Raw genomic sequence first — 22209 nt, forward strand, 5'->3', positions numbered from 1 at the left:
TACTGGATTTGCTGGGATGCGTGAGAGAAAAATTTTTTCTCACAGGAGGTCTTACTCTGAATCCTATTCGGTACCCTTGAGAAACAATACTCTGAATCCATTGATTTTGGACAGAGATAGTTGAGAGTGTTAAGTAATGAAAACATACTTACCGAAAGACACCCATCCACATATAGCAGATAGCCAAACCAGTACTGAAACAGTTATCAGTAGAGGTAATGGAATATGAGAGTATATTGTCAATCTGAATAAGGGAGGTAGAAGACGAATCTCTACGACCGATAACAGAGAACCTATGAAATAGATCTCCCGCAAGGAAAACCATTGCATTCAATAGGTGATACTCCCTTCACATCCCTCTGACATTCATTGTATTCTGAGAGGAATCGGGCTACAAAATGCTGAGAAGCGCATATCAATGTAGACTCTAAGCACAAACTTACTTCGCCACCTCCATTGGAGGAAAAGTTTGTAAAACTGAATTGTGGGTGTGGTTAGGGGTATATTTATAGGCATTTTGAGGTTTGGGAAACTTTGCCCCTCCTGGTAGGATTGTATATCCCATACGTCACTAGCTCATGGACTCTTGCCAATGACATGAAAGAAAACAAAATTTATGCTTACCTGATAAATTTCTTTCTTTTGCGATGTACCGAGTCCACGGATTCATCCTAACTTGTGGGATATTGTCCTTCCTAACAGGAAGTAGCAAAGAGAGCACCACAGCAGAGCTGTCTATATAGCTCCCCCCTTAATTCCACCCCCCAGTCATTCGACTGAAAGCCAAGGAAGAAAAACAGAATTTATGTTTACCTGATAAATTACTTTCTCCAACGGTGTGTCCGGTCCACGGCGTCATCCTTACTTGTGGGATATTCTCTTCCCCAACAGGAAATGGCAAAGAGCCCAGCAAAGCTGGTCACATGATCCCTCCTAGGCTCCGCCTACCCCAGTCATTCGACCGACGTTAAGGAGGAATATTTGCATAGGAGAAACCATATGGTACCGTGGTGACTGTAGTTAAAGAAAATAAATTATCAGACCTGATTAAAAAAACCAGGGCGGGCCGTGGACCGGACACACCGTTGGAGAAAGTAATTTATCAGGTAAACATAAATTCTGTTTTCTCCAACATAGGTGTGTCCGGTCCACGGCGTCATCCTTACTTGTGGGAACCAATACCAAAGCTTTAGGACACGGATGAAGGGAGGGAGCAAATCAGGTCACCTAAATGGAAGGCACCACGGCTTGCAAAACCTTTCTCCCAAAAATAGCCTCAGAAGAAGCAAAAGTATCAAATTTGTAAAATTTAGAAAAAGTGTGCAGTGAAGACCAAGTCGCTGCCTTACATATCTGATCAACAGAAGCCTCGTTCTTGAAGGCCCATGTGGAAGCCACAGCCCTAGTGGAGTGAGCTGTGATTCTTTCAGGAGGCTGCCGTCCGGCAGTCTCATAAGCCAATCGGATAATGCTTTTAATCCAGAAGGAGAGAGAGGTAGAAGTTGCTTTTTGACCTCTCCGTTTACCAGAATAAACAACAAACAAAGACAAGTTTGTCTGAAATCCTTAGTAGCTGCTAAGTAAAATTTGAGAGCACGAACTACATCCAAGTTGTGCAACAAACGTTCCTTCTTTGAAACTGGATTAGGACACAAAGAAGGCACAACTATCTCCTGGTTAATGTTTTTGTTAGAAACAACTTTTGGAAGAAAACCAGGTTTAGTACGCAAAACCACCTTATCTGCATGGAACACCAGATAAGGAGAAGAACACTGCAGAGCAGATAATTCTGAAACTCTTCTAGCAGAAGAAATTGCAACCAAAAACAAAACTTTCCAAGATAATAACTTAATATCAACGGAATGTAAGGGTTCAAACGGAACCCCCTGAAGAACTGAAAGAACTAGGTTGAGACTCCAAGGAGGAGTCAAAATTTTGTAAACAGGCTTGATTCTAACCAGAGCCTGAACAAAGGCTAGAACATCTGGCACAGCTGCCAGCTTTTTGTGAAGTAACACAGACAAGGCAGAAATCTGTCCCATCAAGGAACTTGCAGATAATCCTTTTTCCAATCCTTCTCGAAGGAAGGATAGACTCTTAGGAATCTTAACCTTGTCCCAAGGGAATCCTGCAGATTCACACCAACAGATATACCAAATTATGTGGTAATTTTTCTGGTTACAGGCTTTCAGGCCTGAACAAGAGTATTAATAACAGAATCTGAGAACCCTCGCTTTGATAAGATCAAGCGTTCAATCTCCAAGCAGTCAGCTGGAGTGGGTCGAACGGACCTAGAACAAGAAGGTCTCTCAAAGGTAGCTTCCATGGTGGAGCCGATGACATATTCACCAGATCTGCATACCAAGTCCTGCGTGGCCACGCAGGAGCTATCAAAACCACCGACGCCCTCTCCTGATTGATCCTGGCTACCAGCCTGGGGATGAGAGGAAACGGCGGGAACACATAAGCTAGTTTGAAGGTCCAAGGTGCTACTAGTGCATCCACTAGAGCCGCCTTGGGATCCCTGGATCTGTACCCGTAGTGAGGAACTCTGAAGTTCTGACGAGAGGCCATCAGATCCATGTCTGGAATGCCCCACGGTTGAGTGACTTGGGCAAAGATTTCCGGATGGAGTTCCCACTCCCCCGGATGCAATGTCTGACGACTCAGAAAATCCGCTTCCCAATTTTCCACTCCTGGGATGTGGATAGCAGACAGGTGGCAGGAGTGAGACTCCGCCCATAGAATGATTTTGGTCACTTCTTCCATCGCTAGGGAACTCCTTGTTCCCCCCTGATGGTTGATGTATGAACTTGGCCCTCGCTAGCTGAGGCCAAGCTTTGAGAGCATTGAATATCGCTCTCAGTTCCAGAATATTTATTGGTAGAAGAGATTCTACCCGAGACCAAAGACCCTGAGCTTTCAGGGATCCCCAGACCGCGCCCCAGCCCATCAGACTGGCGTCGGTCGTGACAATGACCCACTCTGGTCTGCGGAAGGTCATCCCTTATGACAGGTTGTCCAGGGACAGCCACCAACGGAATGAGTCTCTGGTCCTCTGATTTACTTGTATCTTCGGAGACAAGTCTGAATAGTCCCCATACCACTGACTGAGCATGAACAGTTGTAATGGTCTTAGATGAATGCGCACAAAAGGAACTATGTCCATTGCCGCTACCATCAAACCTATCACTTCCATGCACTGCGCTATGGAAGGAAGAGGAACGGAATGAAGTATCCGACAAGAGTCTAGAAGTTTTGTTTTTCTGGCTTCTGTCAGAAAAATCCTCATTTCAAAGGAGTCTATTATAGTTCCCAAGAAGGGAACCCTCGTTGACGGAGATAGAGAACTCTTTTCCACGTTCACTTTCCATCCGTGAGATCTGAGAAAGGCCAGGACAATGTCCGTGTGAGCCTTTACTTGAGGAAGGGACGACGCTCGAATCAGAATGTCGTCCAAGTAAGGTACTACAGCAATGCCCCTTGGTCTTAGCACCGCCAGAAGGGACCCTAGTACCTATGAGAAAATCCTAGGAGCAGTGGCTAATCCGAAAGAAAACGCCACGAACTGGAAATGCTTGTCCAGGAATGCAAACCTTAGGAACCGATGATGTTCCTTGTGGATAGGAATATGTAGATACGCATCCTTGAAATCCACCTTGGTCATGAATTGACCTTCCTGGATGGAAGGAAGAAGTGTTCGAATGGTTTCCATCTTGAACGATGGAACCTTGAGAACTTGTTCAAGATCTAGAGATCTAAGATTGGTCTGAACGTTCCCTCTTTTTTGGGAACTATGAACAGATTGGAGTAGAACCCCATCCCTTGTTCTCCTAATGGAACAGGATGAATCACTCCCATTTTTAGCAGGTCTTCTACCCAATGTAAGAATGCCTGTCTTCTTATGTGGTCTGAAGACACTGAGACCTGTGGAACCTCCCCCTTGGAGGAAGCCCCTTGAACTCCAGAGAATAACCTTGGGAGACTATTTCTAGCGCCCAAGGATCCAGAACATCTCTTGCCCAAGCCTGAGCGAAGAGAGAGAGTCTGCCCCCCACCAGATCCGGTCCCGGATCGGGGGCCCGCATTTCATGCTGTCTTGGTAGCAGTGGCAGGTTTCCTGGCCTGCTTTCCTTTGTTCCAGCCTTGCATAGGTCTCCAGGCTGGATTGGCTTGAGAAGTATTACCTTCCTGCTTAGAGGACGTAGCCCTGGGGCTGATCCGTTTCTGCGAAAGGGACGAAACTTAGGTTTATTTTTGGTCTTGAAAAGACCTATCCTGAGGAAGGGCGTGGCCCTTGCCCCCAGTGATATCAGAGATAATCTCTTTCAAGTCAGGGCCAAAGAGTGTTTTCCCCTTGAAAGGAATGTCAAGCAATTTGTTCTTGGAAGACGCATCCGCTGCCCAAGATTTTAACCAAAGCGCTCTGCGCCACAATAGCAAACCCAGAATTTTTTCGCCGCTAACCTAGCCAATTGCAAGGTGGCGTCTAGGGTGAAAGAATTAGCCAATTTAAGAGCACGAATTCTGTCCATAATCTCCTCATAAGAAGAAGAATTACTAATAATCGCCTTTCCTAGCTCATCAAACTAGAAACACGCGGCTGCAGTGACAGGGACAATGCATGCAATTGGTTGTAGAAGGGAACCTTGCTGAACAAACATCTTTAGCAGACCTTCTAATTTTTTATCCATAGGATCTTGGAAAGCACAACTATCTTCTATGGGTATAGTGGCGCGCTTGTGTAGAGTAGAAACCGCCCCCTCGACCTTGGGGACTGTCTGCCATCAGTCCTTTCTGGGGTCGACTATAGGAAAACAATTTTATAAATATGGGGGGAGGTACTAAAGGTATACCGGGCCTGTCCCATTCTTTACTAACAATGTACGCCACCCGCTTGGATATAGGAAAAGCTTCGGGGGGCCCCGGGGCCTCTAAGAACTTTTCCATTTTACATAGTGGTTCTGGAATGACCAGATAATCACAATCATCCAAATTGGATAACACCTCCTTAAGCAGAGCGCGGAGATGTTCCAACTTAAATTTAAAAGTAATCACATCAGGTTCAGCTTGTTGAGAAATGTTTCCTGAATCTGAAATTTCTCCCTCAGACAAAACCTCCCTGGCCCCCTCAGACTGGTGTAGGGGCCCTTCAGAAACCATATCATCAGCGTTCTCATGCTCTACAGAATTTTCTAAAACAGAGCAGTCGCGCTTTCGCTGATAAGTGGGCATATTGGCTAAAATGTTTTTGATAGAATTATCCATTACAGCCGTTAAATGTTGCATAGTAAGGAGTATTGGCGCACTAGATGTACTAGGGGCCTCCTGTATGGGCAAGACTGGTGTAGACGAAGGAGGGGATGATGCAGTACCATGCTTACTCCCCTCACTTGAGGAATCATCTTGGGCATCATTTTTACTAAATTTTTTTATGACATAAAATACATATAGTTAAATGAGAAGGAACCTTGGTTTCCCCACAGTCAGAACACAATCTATCTGGTAGTTCAGACATGTTAAACAGGCATAAACTTGATAACAAAGCACAAAAAACGTTTTAAAATAAAACCGTTACTGTCACTTTAAATTTTAACTAAACACACTTTATTACTGCAATTGCGAAAAAGTATGAAGGAATTGTTCAAAATTCACCAAAATTTCACCACAGTGTCTTAAAGCCTTAAAAGTATTGCACACCAAATTTGGAAGCTTTAACCCTTAAAATAACGGAACCGGAGCCGTTTTTATATTTAACCCCTTTACAGTCCCTGGAATCTGCTTTGCTGAGACCCAACCAAGCCCAAAGGGGAATACGATACCAAATGATGCCTTCAGAAAGACTTTTCTATGTATCAGAGCTCCACACACATGCAGCTGCATGCCATGCTGTCCTCAAAAACAAGTGCGCCATACCGGCGCGAAAATGAGGCTCTGACTATGAATAGGGAAAGCCCCTAAAGAATAAGGTGTCTAAAACAGTGCCTGCCGATATAATCATATCAAAATACCCAGAATAAATGATTCCTCAAGGCTAAATATGTGTTAATAATGAATCGATTTAGCCCAGAAAAAGTCTACAGTCTTAATAAGCCCTTGTGAAGCCCTTATTTACTATCTTAATAAACATGGCTTACCGGATCCCATAGGGAAAATGACAGCTTCCAGCATTACATCGTCTTGTTAGAATGTGTCATACCTCAAGCAGTAAGAGACTGCACACTGTTCCCCCAACTGAAGTTAATTGCTCTCAACAGTCCTGTGTGGAACAGCCATGGATTTTAGTTACGGTGCTAAAATCATTTTCCTCATACAAACAGAAATCTTCATCTCTTTTCTGTTTCTGAGTAAATAGTACATACCAGCACTATTTTAAAATAACAAACTCTTGATTGAATAATAAAAACTACAGTTAAACACTAAAAAACTCTAAGCCATCTCCGTGGAGATGTTGCCTGTACAACGGCAAAGAGAATGACTGGGGTAGGCGGAGCCTAGGAGGGATCATGTGACCAGCTTTGCTGGGCTCTTTGCCATTTCCTGTTGGGGAAGAGAATATCCCACAAGTAAGGATGACGCCGTGGACCGGACACACCTATGTTGGAGAAATGAGAAACTATAAGGTGCAGAGGTGACTGAAGTTTACATAAAAAAAATACTATCTGTCTTGAATAGACAGGACGGGCCGTGGACTCGGTACATCGCAAAAGAAAGAAATTTATCAGGTAAGCATAAATTTTGTTTTCTTTTGCATGATGTACCGAGTCCACAGATTCATCCTAACTTGTGGTATACCAATACCAAAGCTTTAGGACACGGATGAAGGGAGGGACAAGACAGGAACCTAAACGGAAGGCACCACTGCTTGCAAAACCTTTCTCCCAAAAATAGCCTCCGAAGAAGCAAAAGTATCAAATTTATAAAATTTTGAAAAAGGTATGAAGCGATGACCAAGTCGCAGCCTTAAAAATCTGTTCAACAGAAGCATAATTTTTAAAAGCCCATGTGGAAGCTACCGCTCTAGTAGAATGAGCTGTAATCCTTTCAGGAGGCTGCTGTCCAGCAGTCTCATAAGCCAATTGGATGATGCTTTTCAGCCAAAAGGAAAGAGAAGTCGCTGTAGCCTTTTGACCCCTACGCTTTCCAGAATAGACAACAAACAAAGAAGATGTTTGACGAAAATCTTTGGTTGCCTGCAAATAAAATTTCAAAGCACGAACCACGTCCAAGTTGTGCAACAGAGGTTCCTTCTTAAAAGAAGGATTAGGACACAGAGAAGGAACAACAATTTCTTGATTGATATTCCTGTTAGTAACAACCTTAGGTAGGAACCCAGGCTTGGTACGCAAAACCACCTTATCAGCATGGAACACAAGATAAGGAGAGTCACATTGTAATGCAGATAGTTCAGAAACTCTTCGAGCTGAAGAGATAGCAACTAGGAACAAAACTTTCCAAGATAAAAGCTTAATATCTATGGAATGCATGGGTTCAAACGGAACCCCCTGAAGAACTCTAAGAACTAAATTTAGACTCCATGGCGGAGCAATAGGTTTAAACACAGGCTTAATTCTAACTAAAGCCTGACAAACAGCCTTTAGGGAATTAGCTGATAATCCTTTCTCCAATCCCTCTTGGAGAAAAGACAAAATCCTAGGAATCCTGATTTTACTCCAGGAGAAGCCTTTGGATTTGCACCAAAAAAGATATTTACGCCATATCTTATGATAAATTTTCCTGGTAACAGGCTTTTGAGCCTGAATCAAGGTATTTATGACTGACTCAGAGAAACCCCGCTTTGATAGAATCAAGCGTTCAATCTCCAAGCAGCAAACAGCTCCGGATGGAGTTCCCACTCCCCCGCATGAAAAGTCTGACGACTTAGAAAATCTGCCTCCCAGTTCTCTACACCTGGGATATAGATCGCTGACAGATGGCAAGAGTGAGCCCCTGCCCATTGGATTAACCTTGAGACCTCTATAATCGCTAAGGAACTCTTTGTTCCGCCCTGATGATTGATATAAGCCACAGTCGTGATGTTGCCTGACTGAAACCTGATGAATCTGGCCGAAGCCAGCTGAGGCCATGCCTGGAGAGCATTGAATATCGCTCTTAATTCCAGAATATTTATCGGTAGGAGAGCCTTCTCCCGAGTCCACAAAACCTGAGCTTTCAGGGAATTCCAGACTGCACCCCAGCCCAGAAGACTGGCGTCTGTCGTCACTATAACCCATTCTGGCCTGCGGAAACACATTCCCTGGGACACATGATCCTGTGACAACCACCAAAGAGAGTCTCTGGTCTCTTGATCCAGATTTATCTGAGGAGATAAATCCACATAATCCCCATTCCACTGATTGAGCATGCATAGTTGCAGTGGTCTGAGATGCAAGCGAGCAAACAGAACTATGTCCATTGTCGCTACGATTAGTCCGATTACCTCCATACACTGAGCCACTGACGGCCGAGGAATGGAATGAAGAGCTTGGCAGGTGGACAAAATCTTTGATTTCCTGACCTCCGTCAGAAATATTTTCATGTCCACCGAGTTTATCAGAGTCCCTAGAAATGAAACTCTTGTGAGGGGGGAAAGAGAACTCTTTTTTTACGTTCACTTTCCACCCGTGAGACCTTAGAAAGGCCAACACTAAGTCCGTGTGAGACTTGGCTAGTTGGAAGGACGCTTGAATTAGAATGTCGTCTAGATAAGGTGCCACTGCTATGCCCCGTGGCCTTAGAACCGCCAGAAGGGACCCGAGCACCTTCGTGAAGATTTGCGGCGCCGTGGCCAACCCGAAAGGAAGAGCCACAAACTGATAATGCTTGTCCAGAAAGGCGAACCTGTGGAACTGGTGATGATCTTTGTGGATAGGAATGTGCAGATACGCATCCTTTAAGTCCACGGTGGTCATATATTGACCCTCCAGGATCAATGGTAAGATAGTCCGAATGGTCTCCCTCTTGAAAGATGGAACTCTTAGGAATTGGTTTAGGATCTTGAGATCCAGAATTGGTCTGAAGGTTCCCTCCTTTTTGGGAACTATAAAACAGATTGGAGTAGAACCCTTGCCCCTGTTCTGCTTTTGGAACTGGGCAGATCACTCCCATGGTAAAAAGGTCTTCTACACAGCGTAAGAACGCCTCTCTTTTTGTGGGGTTTACAGACAATTGAGAAAGATGGAATCCTGAACGTCTCTTGCCCAGGCCTGAGCAAAGAGAGAGAGTCTGCCCCCTACTAGATCCGGTCCCGGATCGGGGGCTACCCCTTCATGCTGACTTAGTGGCAGCAGCAGGCTTTTTGGCCGGTTTACCCTTGTTCCAAGCCTGATTAGGTCTGATTAGGTCTCCAGGTTGGCTTGGATTGAGCAAAGTTCCCCTCTTGCTTTGCAGCAGGGGAAGAGGTAGAGGGACCACTCTTGAAGTTTCGAAAGGAATGAAAATTATTTGTTTGGTACAAGTGGGACACATTCTAAGAGGGGGTTTCACAATGGCTTCTAAACAAATTGAACAATGAGTTTCCTCAGTGTCAGACATGTTTAACAGACTAGTAATAAAGCAAGCAAGCTTGGAAAACACTTTAATCTAATGAAAAAAACACAATTTGCAAAAACGGTACTATGCCTTTAAGAGAAAAAAAGGCATACGCAAACTGCAAAACAGGTTAAAATTGCTTCAGTTTTTCTGAAATTTTAACAGTGTACCCACTAAGCTTTAGAAGGATTGCATTAGTCCCTCAGAAGACTATCAGGACCTCAGGAGAAGTTGCTTGCTGCTTGTAAATGCAGGCCCCACCCACCTCGCTCGATGTTGCTGGGGCCTACACAAAACTAACAAACCCTGCCTGAAAGCCATGTGGGTTATAAACAACCCCAAAGAACCTTCAAGCAAATGTCCCACAAAACAGAAAACATTACTCCCAGACACGAAAACGTTTGTCCCAAATTCACATAACAAACTGAGTGCCCACAAAAAATTAACCCTTTATGCAAGCTAGTAAAAACCTCTGATAACACTAGGATTACTGCTTACCCTTCCCCTAATGGGGACACTGTCAGCCTTTATGAGTTAACACAGTCTCTGCAGAAAATATGACTGAACATACCTCATTGCTGTATAGCAAGAACTGTTCCTCACACTGAAGTTTTCCTGTACTCCTCAGCTTCTGTGGGAATAGCAGTGGACCTTAGTTACAAATGCTAAGATCATCATCCTCCAGGCAGAAATCTTCATCTATGTCCTGCCTGAGAGTAAATAGTACAACACCTGTACCATTTAAAAATAACAAACACTTGATTGAAGATAAAATAAAACTAACAGTTTAACACCTCTAATCTTTACTCTTCCTGCTTAGAGCCAGCAAAGAGAGACTGGGGGGTGGAGTTAAGGGGGGAGCTATATAGACAGCTCTTTTCATTGCAAAATTATTATTTTATATATATATATATATATATATATATATATATATATATATATATATATATATGAAGGCTTCTAATCATGTAGCTTTTAGTGTTAATTTAAAAGTGGAGTATGTGTTCCTTTATATGTTGAGCTAAGTCTGTAAATACACAAGTATATTATGCAATCAAAATAATATAAATGAGTTTTAAAATAAAAACTATTTCTGTAGGGATCTATCTATCTATTGGGTACTTACTGAGCGCAAACTAATCACCCGCAAGGGTCTCAAGGGATGAAATCATATGACCAATACAATAGTGTGCTGTGTATTGTACTCAGTCAGCCCTATACTGATCTATAATGTATAAAATAGTATGAAGTAGACTTTATTATTAAAGTATTTTACCTGTAGTAGAAAAGCTCCCAGTTGGCTTCTATTTTTATCCTTTGCCTCCTCTTTCGAAGTATGACAGGCTTTTGAGTAATGTTCTGTGAACAACATAAAGAGACAACTTCAGATTTTCTACCAGAGACAAAAAAAAGTCTGTGAAAAAGGGAATATGATCCTGAGTTGCATTTTCCTTACATTATCTTATTGTTACTTGGCACTACAAGAAATATGAACTCTTTATTTAACACCCCCTATATAGCACACCAGGATGTTCTTAATAAACTATTTGGATATATATCTCCATTCAGGATGAAACTAAAAACATAACGTGGACGATACAATATAGTCAAATTCTAGAAATATATCACGTGATTTACAATTGATAACCCAAACTCGATGCTACTTTCAGATGCATGGAATTATAGCAGATCAATAACCCACAGACGATGCTTAGCAGTGATGTAAAATTTATATGGGGAATACATTTCCACCTAATAAAAAAAAATGTTCTCTCTTTTATATCTATACATTTTGTCCTTAAAGCTATGCCTCCCTGTAAATGCATCATTCTATATTACAATCTGCTTTGGACCATTACCTCAACAAAAGATGTGAATTCCTTTAAAATAAATTTAACAATAATACAGACTCTGCATCAATTTAAAAACAAATTTTTACTCAAAACAATCAATAATAAAAAAAACATATTGTTTAAGTTGTTGAAATTTAATTACAATTTATCTTTTAAATCACAAGCTTCTAACCATAAAAACCCATAGCTTATAGCATGTAGATTGTTCCAGGATTGGATTTCAGCCATGCAGTTTACACATCCCTCTCACAGATAAAGACAATAAGCAGAATGTTGGCAAGCAGTGCAAACATAGAAGAAAGGAAAAGTATTAACTTACCATATTATTTCTGTCCTGATCGCAAATAGTGAAAAAGAAAAAAATTGAATATTTCTTTTAAAGAAAGCAAAACAGCAGCATCATACACTCACATTCAAATATGCATATATTGTACAATTTATTTAAAACATTAAACATTTGGAAATCCCTAATTTAAAGAAAGAAAAAAAACCTAAGGCACAGTCTGAAAATATTTTATTGAAGTAGATTTGTTCAGGCTATTCACAAAATAATCAATCGTCAAACTTTGTAACCCAAATACATGTAAAGCATTTATCAAAATAGATATCTGCAGAAATAAGGGGAACATTTCACAGTGGAGGTTTCATGGGAGGGCAGTGAAGGACCTAAGGAACAAAGAAATAATGATGGAAGTGGTGGATTAATATGGCAGGGATAATTAAAAGTCTGAGGGAGACAGCTGAGAGAGTATACTGCTAATTGATCAGTACAATGCCCAAACTATGGTCCTGTAGGCCTAAACCGCCCAGTCAAGTTTTACAATTTTATTTTTTTTAAACGTGGCCTGCATTAGAACTTATATTTTGGTACTTTTTTTTTTTATTTGGAGTAGCTATACTAAATTTATCACTATAAATGAATATCCCTTTGCATCTTTTAACCAAAAACATAATTGTAATCTAATTTTATTTGGAGGAATTAAATGTTTCCTATGTAATTTTTAACAAAAAAACTTGATGATGTTAATTTGAGGCATTATCATTAGCGTAAGTGTCAATATACTGTGTGGCCCCAAGCTAATCCTTCACGTAGTGATTCGCCCTCCATATAAAAAAAGTTTTAGTTCCCCTCAAGTAGCCATTGACTAAAGTGCAGTGTCACAGTATACCAATCTTTCAGTTACCCAAGATCTATCATTTTCTTGTGCAACATTTCACTCAATTTTCCAATTATTCTTATTTATAAAAAAACACAAGAATTTATATACAAATGATATCCTGATTTCCTTTGTTCTAGTACCATCAATGACCACTAATGAGCACACACACACACACCAAACACAAATAAATATAATAAATAAGAAAATTACCTCTTTTTGAGCGATTCCCATCCTGTCCCTCCAGTGCATTAAAACCAGGTCCACTTTTTCCTTGGCAAATTTTTCAACTTCTTTAGCAGCTTTTCCAGCCACTCTTTGCCATTCTGGTACTTTGTTAAATTTTCCATATTGGTCCTATTATAATAAAGTTAGAAGTAATTAAATAATTTTAGCATTAACTGCAATTACAAAATCACTTTCAAATAGTTAACACTAGCTTGCGAAAAGAAAGGTTATGATTCAGATAGAGCTCGCAGTTTTAAGACACTTTCTAATTTACTTCCATTATCACATTTTTCTCAGTCTTTTTATATCCAAGTGTTATTGCATTGTCTTTTTATTATGCACTTGTTAATTATGCAATTCTACTGCATTAAGTGTTCCTTTAAAGGGATAAGAAACCCCCACAAAAATCAGAGCATGCGATTGTAAAACCCCCCCATAATTTATGTAAGAACTTAACTTATAAATTAATTTCTTTCATATTGGCAAGAGTCCATGAGCTAGTGACGTATGGGATATACAATCCTACCAGGAGGGGCAAAGTTTCCCAAACCTCAAAATGCCTATAAATACACCCCTCACCACACCCACAATTCAGTTTAACGAATAGCCAAGTAGTGGTGTGATAGAAAAAGGAGTAAAAAGCATTAACAAAAGGAACTGGATTTGTGCTTTATACAAAAAAAACATAACCACCATAAAAAGGGTGGGTCCTATGGACTCTTGCCAATATGAAAGAAATTAATTTATCAGGTAAGTTCTTACATAAATTATGTTTTCTTTCATGTAATTGACGTATGGGATAGTAATACCCAAGATTTTCCGTGAACAAATTAAATCCACATACAAAAAAAATACGTTTTTCTCATAATTGAAAAGAAAAAACGAAAAAACTTAAAACATAATTAGAGGAATCAAACTGAAACAGCTGCCTTAAGAATTTTTCTACCAAAAACTGTTTCTGAAGAGGCAAATACATCAAAACGGTAAAATTTAGTAAATGTATGCAAAGAAAACCGAGTTGCTGCTTTGCAAATCTGATCAACTGAAGCTTCATTCTTAAAAGCCCACGAAGTGGAAACTGATCTAGTAGAATGAGCTGTGATTTTCTGAGGTGGGGCCTGACCCGACTCCAAATAAGCCTGATAAATCAAAAGCTTTACCCAGGATGCCAAGGAAATGGCAGAAGCTTTCTGACCTTTGCTAGGACCACAAAAGACAACAAATAGACTAGAAGTCTTCCTGAAATCTTTAGTAGCTTCAACATAATATTTCAAAGCTCTTACATTATACAGAGAATGTAAGGATCTCTCCAAAGAATTCTTAGGATTAGGACACAAAGAGGGAACAATTTCCCTATTAACGTCGTTAGAATTCACAATTTTAGGTAAAAATTTAAATGAAGTCCGCAAAACTGCCTTATCCTGATGGAAAATTAGAAACTCTTCTAGCAGATAATTCGGAAACTCTTCTAGCAGAAGAGATAGCCAAAAGGAACAACACTTTCCAAGAAAGTAGTTTAATATCCAAAGAATGTATAGGCTCAAAAGGAGAAGCCTGTAAAGCCTTCAAAACCAAATTAAGACACAAAGAAGGAGAGATTGATTTAATGACAGGCTTGATACGGACCAAAGCCTGTACAAAACAGTGAATATCATGAAGGTTAGCAATCTTTCTGTGAAATAAAACAGAAAGAGCAGAGATTTGTCCCTTCAAAGAACTTGCAGACAAACTTTTATCCAAACCATCCTGAAGAAACTGTAAAATTCTAGGAATTCTAAAACAATGCCAGGAGAATTTATGAAAAGAACACCATGAAATATAAGTCTTTGAAACTCTATAATAAATCTTCCTAGAAACAGATTTACGAGCCAGTAACATAGTATCAATCACTGAGTCAGAGAAACCTCTATGACTAAGCACTAAGCGTTCAATTTCCATACCTTCAAATTTAACAATTTGAGATCCTGATGGAAAAACGGTCCATGAGACAGAAGGTCTGGTCTTAAAGGAAGTGGCCAAGGTTGGCAACAGGACACCCAGACAAGATCCGCATACCAGAACCTGTGAGGCCATGCTGGTGCTACCAGAAACACAAACGATTGTTCCATGGTGATCTTGTAGATCACTCTTGAAAGAAGAACTAGAGGCAGGAAGATATAAGCAGGTTGGTAAAACCAAGGAACTGCTAACACATCCACCGACTCCGCCTGAGGATCACTGGACAAGTAACTGGGAAGTTTCTTGTTTAGATGGGAAGCCATCAGATCTCTTTTTGGAAGATTCCACATCTGAACAATATGAAAAAAACACATCTGGATGGAGAGACCACTCCCCCAGATGCAAAGTCTGACGGCTGAGATATTCCGCTTCCCAATTGTCTACACTTGTGATATGAATCGCATGAAATTAGACAAGAGTTGGATTCCGCCCAAGAAAGTATCAGTGATACTTCTTTCATAGCTAGGGGACTGTGAGTCCCACCCTGATGATTGACATATGCCACAGTTGTGATATTGTCTGTCTGAAAACAAATGAATGGTTCTCTCTTCAACAGAGGCAAAACCTGAAGAGCCCTAAAATATTAATTGGTAATCTCGCCTCTTGAGATTTACAAACCCCTTGTGCTGTCAGAGTTCCCCAAACAGCTCCCCAACCTGAAAGACTTGCATCTGTTGTGATTACAGTCCAGGTTGGACGAACAAAAGAGGCCCTTTGAACTATACGATGGTGATCTAACCACCAAGTCAGAGAGAGGCGAACATTGGGATTTAAGGATATTAATTGTGATATAATCCCTGCACCATTGATTCAGCATACAAAGCTGAAGAGGTCTCATATGAAAACGAGCAAAGGGGATTGCGTCTGATGCTGCAGTCATGAGACTTAGAACTTCCATGCACATAGCCACTGAAGGGAATGATTGAGACTGAAGGTTTTGACAAGCAGAAACCAATTTTATTAATCTCTTGTCTGTTAGAGACAGAGGCAAGGACACTGAATCTATCTGGAAAACTAAAAAGGTGACCCTTGTCTGAGGAATCAAGGAACTTTTTGGTAAATTGATCCTCCAACCATGTATTTGAAGAAACAACACTAGTTGATTCGTGTGAGATTCAGCAGAAAAAATTTGTGGAGCTGTCGCTAGGCCAAATTGAAGAGTGACAAATGGGTAATGCTAGTCTAGAAAAGAGAATCTCAGAAACCGATAGTGTCTGGATGAATCGGAATATGAAGATATGCATCCTGCAAGTCTATTGTGGACTTATAATGACCTTGCTGAACAAAAGGCAGAATAGTCCTTATAGTCACCATTTTGAAAGTTGGCACTCTTACAAAACGACTCAAAATTTTCAGATCCAGAACTGGCCTGAATTTTCTTTCTTTGGGACAATGAATAGATTTGAATAAAACCCCAGACCCTGTTCCTGAAACGGAACTGGTATGATTACCCCTGAAAACTCCCTTCCCCCCAGTGACAGTTGAAATAATTGAATCCAGCTGAGAGCCAAATAAATTGTTACCTTGGAAAGAGATAGTAATCTACACTTAGATACCATGTCAGCATTCCAATATTTGAGCCACAAAGCTCTTCTACCTAAAATAGCTAAAGACATAGATTTAACATCAATTTTGATGATATCAAAAATAGCATCACAGATAAATGATTAGCATGTTGAAGCAAGCGAACAATGCTAGACAAATCAGAATCTGTTTACTGTTGCGCTAAGCTTTCCAACCAAAAAGTTGCTGCAGCTGCAACATCAGCCATGGATATAGCAGGCCTAAGAATGTAGCCAGAAAACAAATAAGCTTTCCTTAGATAAGATTCAAGTTTCCAATCTAAAGGGTCCTTAAAAGAAGTACTATCTTCCATAGGAATAGTAGTACGTTTGGCAAGAGTAGAAATAGCCCCATCAACCTTGGGGACTTTTTCCCAAAACTCCAACCTAACTGCTGGCAAAGGATACGACTTTTTAAACCTAGAAGAAGGAATAAAAGAAGTACCAGGCCTATTCTATTCTTTTGAAATCATATCAGAAATAGCATCAGGAACTGGAAAAACCTCTGGAGTAACCACAGGAGGTTTATAAACAGAATTTAACAGTTTACTAGCTTTAGTATCAAGAGGACAAGTTTCCTCAATATCCAAAGTAATCAACGCCTCTTTTAACAAGGAACGACTATACTCCATCTTAAAGAGATAAGTAGATTTGTCAGTGTCAATATCTGAGGTAGGATCTTCTGAATCAGATAGATCCTCATCAGAGGAGGATAATTCAGTATGTTGTCGGTCATTTGAAATTTCCTCAACTTTATGAGAAGTTTTAAAACACCTTTTACGTTTATTAGAAGGCGGAATAGCAGACAAAGCCTTCTGAATCGCATCAGCAATAAAATCTTTTAAATTCACAGGGATATCATGTACATTAGATGTTGAAGTAACAACAGGCATTGTACTAGTACTGATGGATACATTCTCTGCATATAAAAGCTTATCCTGACAACTGTTACATACTACAGCTGGAGATATAATCTTTGCTAACTTACAACAGATACACTTAGCTTTGGTAGAACTGTTATCAGGCTGCAGGGTTCCAACAGTGGTTTCTAAGACAGGATCAGATTGAGACATCTTGCAAATGTTAAGAGAAAAAACAACATATAAAGCAAAATGTTCAATATCCTTATATGGCAGTTTCAGGAATGGGAGAAAAATGCAAACAGCATAGCCCTCTGAGCAAAAAAGAGGCAAGAGGCATATAGAAAGTGGGGTTTAAATAAATTATTTAGCGGCAAAATGAAACATCTGGAAAAGACGCAACTCGCGTCATGACAGACACAACCTTGTGCAAGGAAACCTGGCATCAACTAAGACACCGGAAATGACGAATTGCGTCACCGAACGTACCTTCACGCCAAAAAATTCTCGCGCCAAGAATATCGCAATAAATATCAGCATTTTGCGACCTCTCGAGCCTAATATTCCCCAAGCAGTCAATTTGAAGAAAAGACTATACCCCAGGTAAGAAAAAATAACTTCCTAAATATGTTTCCCAATTGAAACTGATAGTCTGCAAAAGGAAATATACATAAACCTGACTCATGGCAAATTTAAGTACAATACATATATTTAAAACTTTATATTAATACATAAAGTGCCAAACCATAGCAGAGAGTGTCTTAAGTAATGAAAACATACTTACCGAAAGACACCCATCAACATATAGCAGATAGCCAAACCAGTACTGACACAGTATTAGTAGAGGTAATAGAATATGAGAGTATATCGTCGATCTGAAAAGGGAGGTAGGAGATGAATCTCTTCGACCGATAACAGAGAACCTTTGAAAAGATTTCCTGCGAGGAAAACCATAGAATCAATAGGTGATACTTCCTTCACATCCCTTTGACAAACACTGTATTAAGAGGAATCGGGCTTCAAAATGCTGAGAAGCGCATATCATCGAAGAAAATCAAGCACAAACTTACTTCACCACCTCCAAAGGAGGCAAAGTTTGTAAAAACTGAATTGTGGGTGTGGTGAGGGGTGTATTTATAGGCATTTTGAGGTTTGGGAAACTTTGCCCATCCTGGTAGGATTGTATATCCCATATGTCACTAGCTCATGCCAATTACATGAAAGAAACTGGGGCAGCCTCGGCATCTCAAGCGCAACAGCAACCCAGAAGCGGAAGTAGATCCGTAAAAGTTTACCCAAAACTCCAAGTCCCTTCCGGAGTGCCGTAGCAGCGGTAGGATCAAACCTCAAATAATAGACAAGTGTAAGGAGATAGCAGGCACTACACAAAGGTATGATAAAATCCAAATTTATTAAAAAAAAGCGTTAAAAAACGGACAAAAGCGTCCAAGCACAGATAGACAACAGGAGGACAGACAGGCAGACTGACACGTTTCGCGCCCCCTACAGGCGCTTACTCATAGACATAATTCATACACAGAGTGTGTCCTATATATACCCCCCCACCAAGATACTATTAACCTCTTAGTGTACACATAATATCAAAGCAACCTCAATGTGTCCCAATATGGATACTTATTAGAGAGACACAAATATGGAAAACAGATCCTTGAATATACCATATACAAACATATAGTAATACATTTTGAAAAATAGTAACAATACCTACTAATTAGTGTGTACAAAACTAATTCATACAAGATTGACAGATTATACATAATAATACTAATACACCGGTGCTGATGTTCACACTACATGAAATGAAAAATTTCATAATTCTATAATGCAAATGTTGTCAAATTAATTAGAAGAACATTTATAATTTATAATCACAGAACAAATATTTATCTAAAAAAAAATAAGTAAATAAAAAAAAGAGCATGCTTATAGTTATGCACCTTTTTAAAGATGCAAAAGGAAATATAAAACAAAATAACCAACATAGCCTATGAATCATGTGTCAATAAAATAATTAATGTCACACTCCCTATTCATGCCAAGGGGGCTACGAGATTTTAATTTAAGAATCCAAAAGAGCTCTTTTCATTCTAAGATTTTATATTTCTTTCCTCCCCTAGGGGGACCACTGCTCTATCTATAACCTGTACAGACATATTTTCTATGTTAGTAAAATGTTCACTATTAAAGTGATTGGCTACAGCGGATTCCTTAACATAGTTTTTAACATCACGGGTATGTTCCCCAAACCATTTTCTTATCTCCCTTGAGGTTTGACCTATATACTGACACTAGCATAAGTTACAAGTGAGTAAATAGACAACAAAAGTTGTGCTGCAATTTGCATAAAAATCGATATTAAAGCACTCGGAATTAGTACTGCATATAAAGCTAGTACCTAAACGTACATGGGCACACGTGGCAATTTCTGCTACCACATTTTAAATTAGCCGTTTTATGTAATTATGTAGGCCCGGGTACTTTGTTATTTTTAATAACACTAGGAGATAATCTTTGAGCCAATGTTCTAGATTTTTTTGGGACAAACTTACATGTCTTGAAAAATTGTCTTAATATTTTATCACTAGAAAGTAAATGAAGATGTTTCTTAAAATGTTTAACTATTTCTGGGTATTGTTGGGAGTACTCAGTTGTGAAAACTATTGCATCCTTAAATTCACTATCTTTTTGTTTTTGAGCCTTAGTTTTTTGTTGGCAAACATTATAAGTTTCGATTTCTTTTCGACATTTTTCTGCATCATAGCCCCTACATACTAGCCTATTCTTTAATTCAATACTGTTGCTCATAGATAGCTTTAGATTCAGTGTTTCTGTTGAGCCTAATGAACTGCCCTTTTGGTATAGCTTGTCTCGGCTCATGGGAAATGGCATGTAGTGTGGTGTTGCCTGCAGTGGGTTTTCTAGATGTTTTAGTGACTATGTTATTATTTATAATATGTAAGGAAAGATCTAAATAGTTGACCTCTTGTTGACTATATCTTCCAGTAAACCTTAAATTCATATAGTTTTGGTTAAGATACTGTAGGAATAGGGCAAATTCCTCATCATTGGCAGGTTTTTATACAATGACCAGGTGGTCATCTATATACCTTACAAAAAGATAGATATCCTCAAGCCATGGATTAAGGGTGCTATAAATATAGGTAAGCTCCCACCACGGAACAAACAAATTAGCGAAGGCAGGGGAAAATTTAGCCTCCATTGACGTACTGCAAAAAAACGGTACAAACTGCCATCACGCATAAAAAAAATTGTGAGAAAGTAAGAATCTTAAAACATCTCCAATGTAATGTTGTAAAATTGGATCAAGGCCCAATTCTCTCTCTAGAAAAAAATTCCACTGCTAGGATACCAAGATGTTGAGGCATGCAGGTATAAAGAGAAGTGATATCAACAACCAGCCAGGTATATTCAGGCCGCCAAGTAATAGACTCTGCCTGTCTGTCCTCCTGTTGTCTGTCTGTGCTTGGACGCTTTTGTCCCTTTTTTTTACGCTATTTTTGAATAAATTTGGATTTTATCATACCTTCGTGTAGTGCCTGCAATCTCCTTACACTTGTCAATTGTAAAAAAAAAACAAAAAACTTTCCAACTGTTTAAAATGATACGCTCATGAAAGAAAAAAAAAATGGTTTCATGTCCCTTTAACTGTGCATTAATCTAGATTTATGTGTGCATATTATTTGTGAAAGAACTGTGTGGAGCCCTTGTAGTAAAAATAAAAGTCCTTTATTGTATAATATTAAAAATGGGAAGCGGCCAAAGGTGAATAAAGACGAAACACCAGTGCTGACATGTTTCAGCCCTCAGGCCGTAATCGTAGCATGAGGTGCTATTACACAGAGTTTAAAACAGGTATACTGTTACCTGATTGGACAAAATAGATTAATACAAAAAAAGTCTAAAAAAACATTCTCTCTCTCTCTCTATATATATATATATATATATATATATATATATATATATATATATATATATATATATATATATAGCAAAACAGGAAACAGCACAACAGCACTCTCTGGACTTAAGTAAACAACAAGTAGTTTATTCAGTAACGTTTCGGGGAATGTCTGATGAAGGGGAGCATTCCCCGAAACGTTACTGAATAAACTACTTGTTGTTTACTTAAGTCCAGAGAGTGCTGTTTCCTGTTTTGCTACATTTCAACTACTCTAGCACCCTGGCCCTTGGAGAACTGTTTGTGAGAGTGCAACTGACTCTTTTTGCTTATATATATATATATATATATATATATATATATATATATACACATACATACACACCATGTATAAGTGGATATCATTATTGAGCACACTGAAAACGACATACATAATTAGAAATATAATGGAAAATACATATACAGAATAACATAATTGGATGCATAATGAAAAGTGCATATGCAAGTATAAATACATATTAAATTAATCATTTACTAAAAGATGAACCCATTATAAAAAAGCCATATGTGGATATGCTAAAAAGATTGGTGGAACACTTTAGAATGCATAAGGCCGAAAAAAAGCTATATACAGGGAAGTTAATCAATCTGTGCTTGGACGCTTTTGTCCCTTTTTGTTACGCTATTTTTAAATAATTTTGGATTTTATCATACCTTCGTGGAGTGCCTGCAATCTCCTTACACTTGTCAATTGTAAAAAAAAAACTTTCCAACTGACTTTTGTTTTCTAATTAGCTCTCTTTTCTTTGCATCCTTTGTTTAAAAGCATACCTAGATAGACTCAAGAGAAGCAATGCACTACTGGGAACAAAGCTGCTGATTGGGGACAGCATATATATATATACGTTTCTTGCCATTGGTTTACTCAATGAGTTCAGCTGCTTCTTCAACAAAAGGTTACTAAAATAATAAAGCACATTTGATAATAGAAGCAAATTGGAAAGTTGTTTAAAATGATACGCTTATAAAAGAAAAAAAAATATTGTATCATGTCCATTTAACTATGCATTAATTTAGATT

The 22209-nt window shown here is 39.3% G+C and overlaps 1 protein-coding gene across 4 annotated transcripts in view; it reads right to left on the reverse strand.

Annotated features, from left to right (window-relative positions):
- The window catches only part of DNAJC13 (DnaJ heat shock protein family (Hsp40) member C13), a 709325-nt gene that overhangs the window by 273126 nt on the left and 413990 nt on the right, over window positions 1-22209 (reverse strand). For 3 of the 4 annotated variants that reach the window (XR_008402530.1, XM_053714290.1, XM_053714291.1), the window contains exons 20-22: window positions 12755-12898; window positions 11704-11718; window positions 10808-10890 (exon numbers count right to left, since the gene is read on the reverse strand). Coding sequence is in view for 3 of the 4 variants with exons in the window: in XM_053714290.1 (XP_053570265.1) it covers window positions 10808-10890; window positions 11704-11718; window positions 12755-12898 (242 nt within the window). In the remaining variant the exon portion in view is untranslated. The remainder of the gene's footprint in view (window positions 1-10807; window positions 10891-11703; window positions 11719-12754; window positions 12899-22209) is intronic. The other variant, XM_053714292.1, reaches the window with a different exon arrangement.

This window comes from Bombina bombina, chromosome 5 (genome assembly GCF_027579735.1).
Source record: "Bombina bombina isolate aBomBom1 chromosome 5, aBomBom1.pri, whole genome shotgun sequence".
Classification (NCBI taxonomy): Eukaryota; Metazoa; Chordata; class Amphibia; order Anura; family Bombinatoridae; genus Bombina; species Bombina bombina.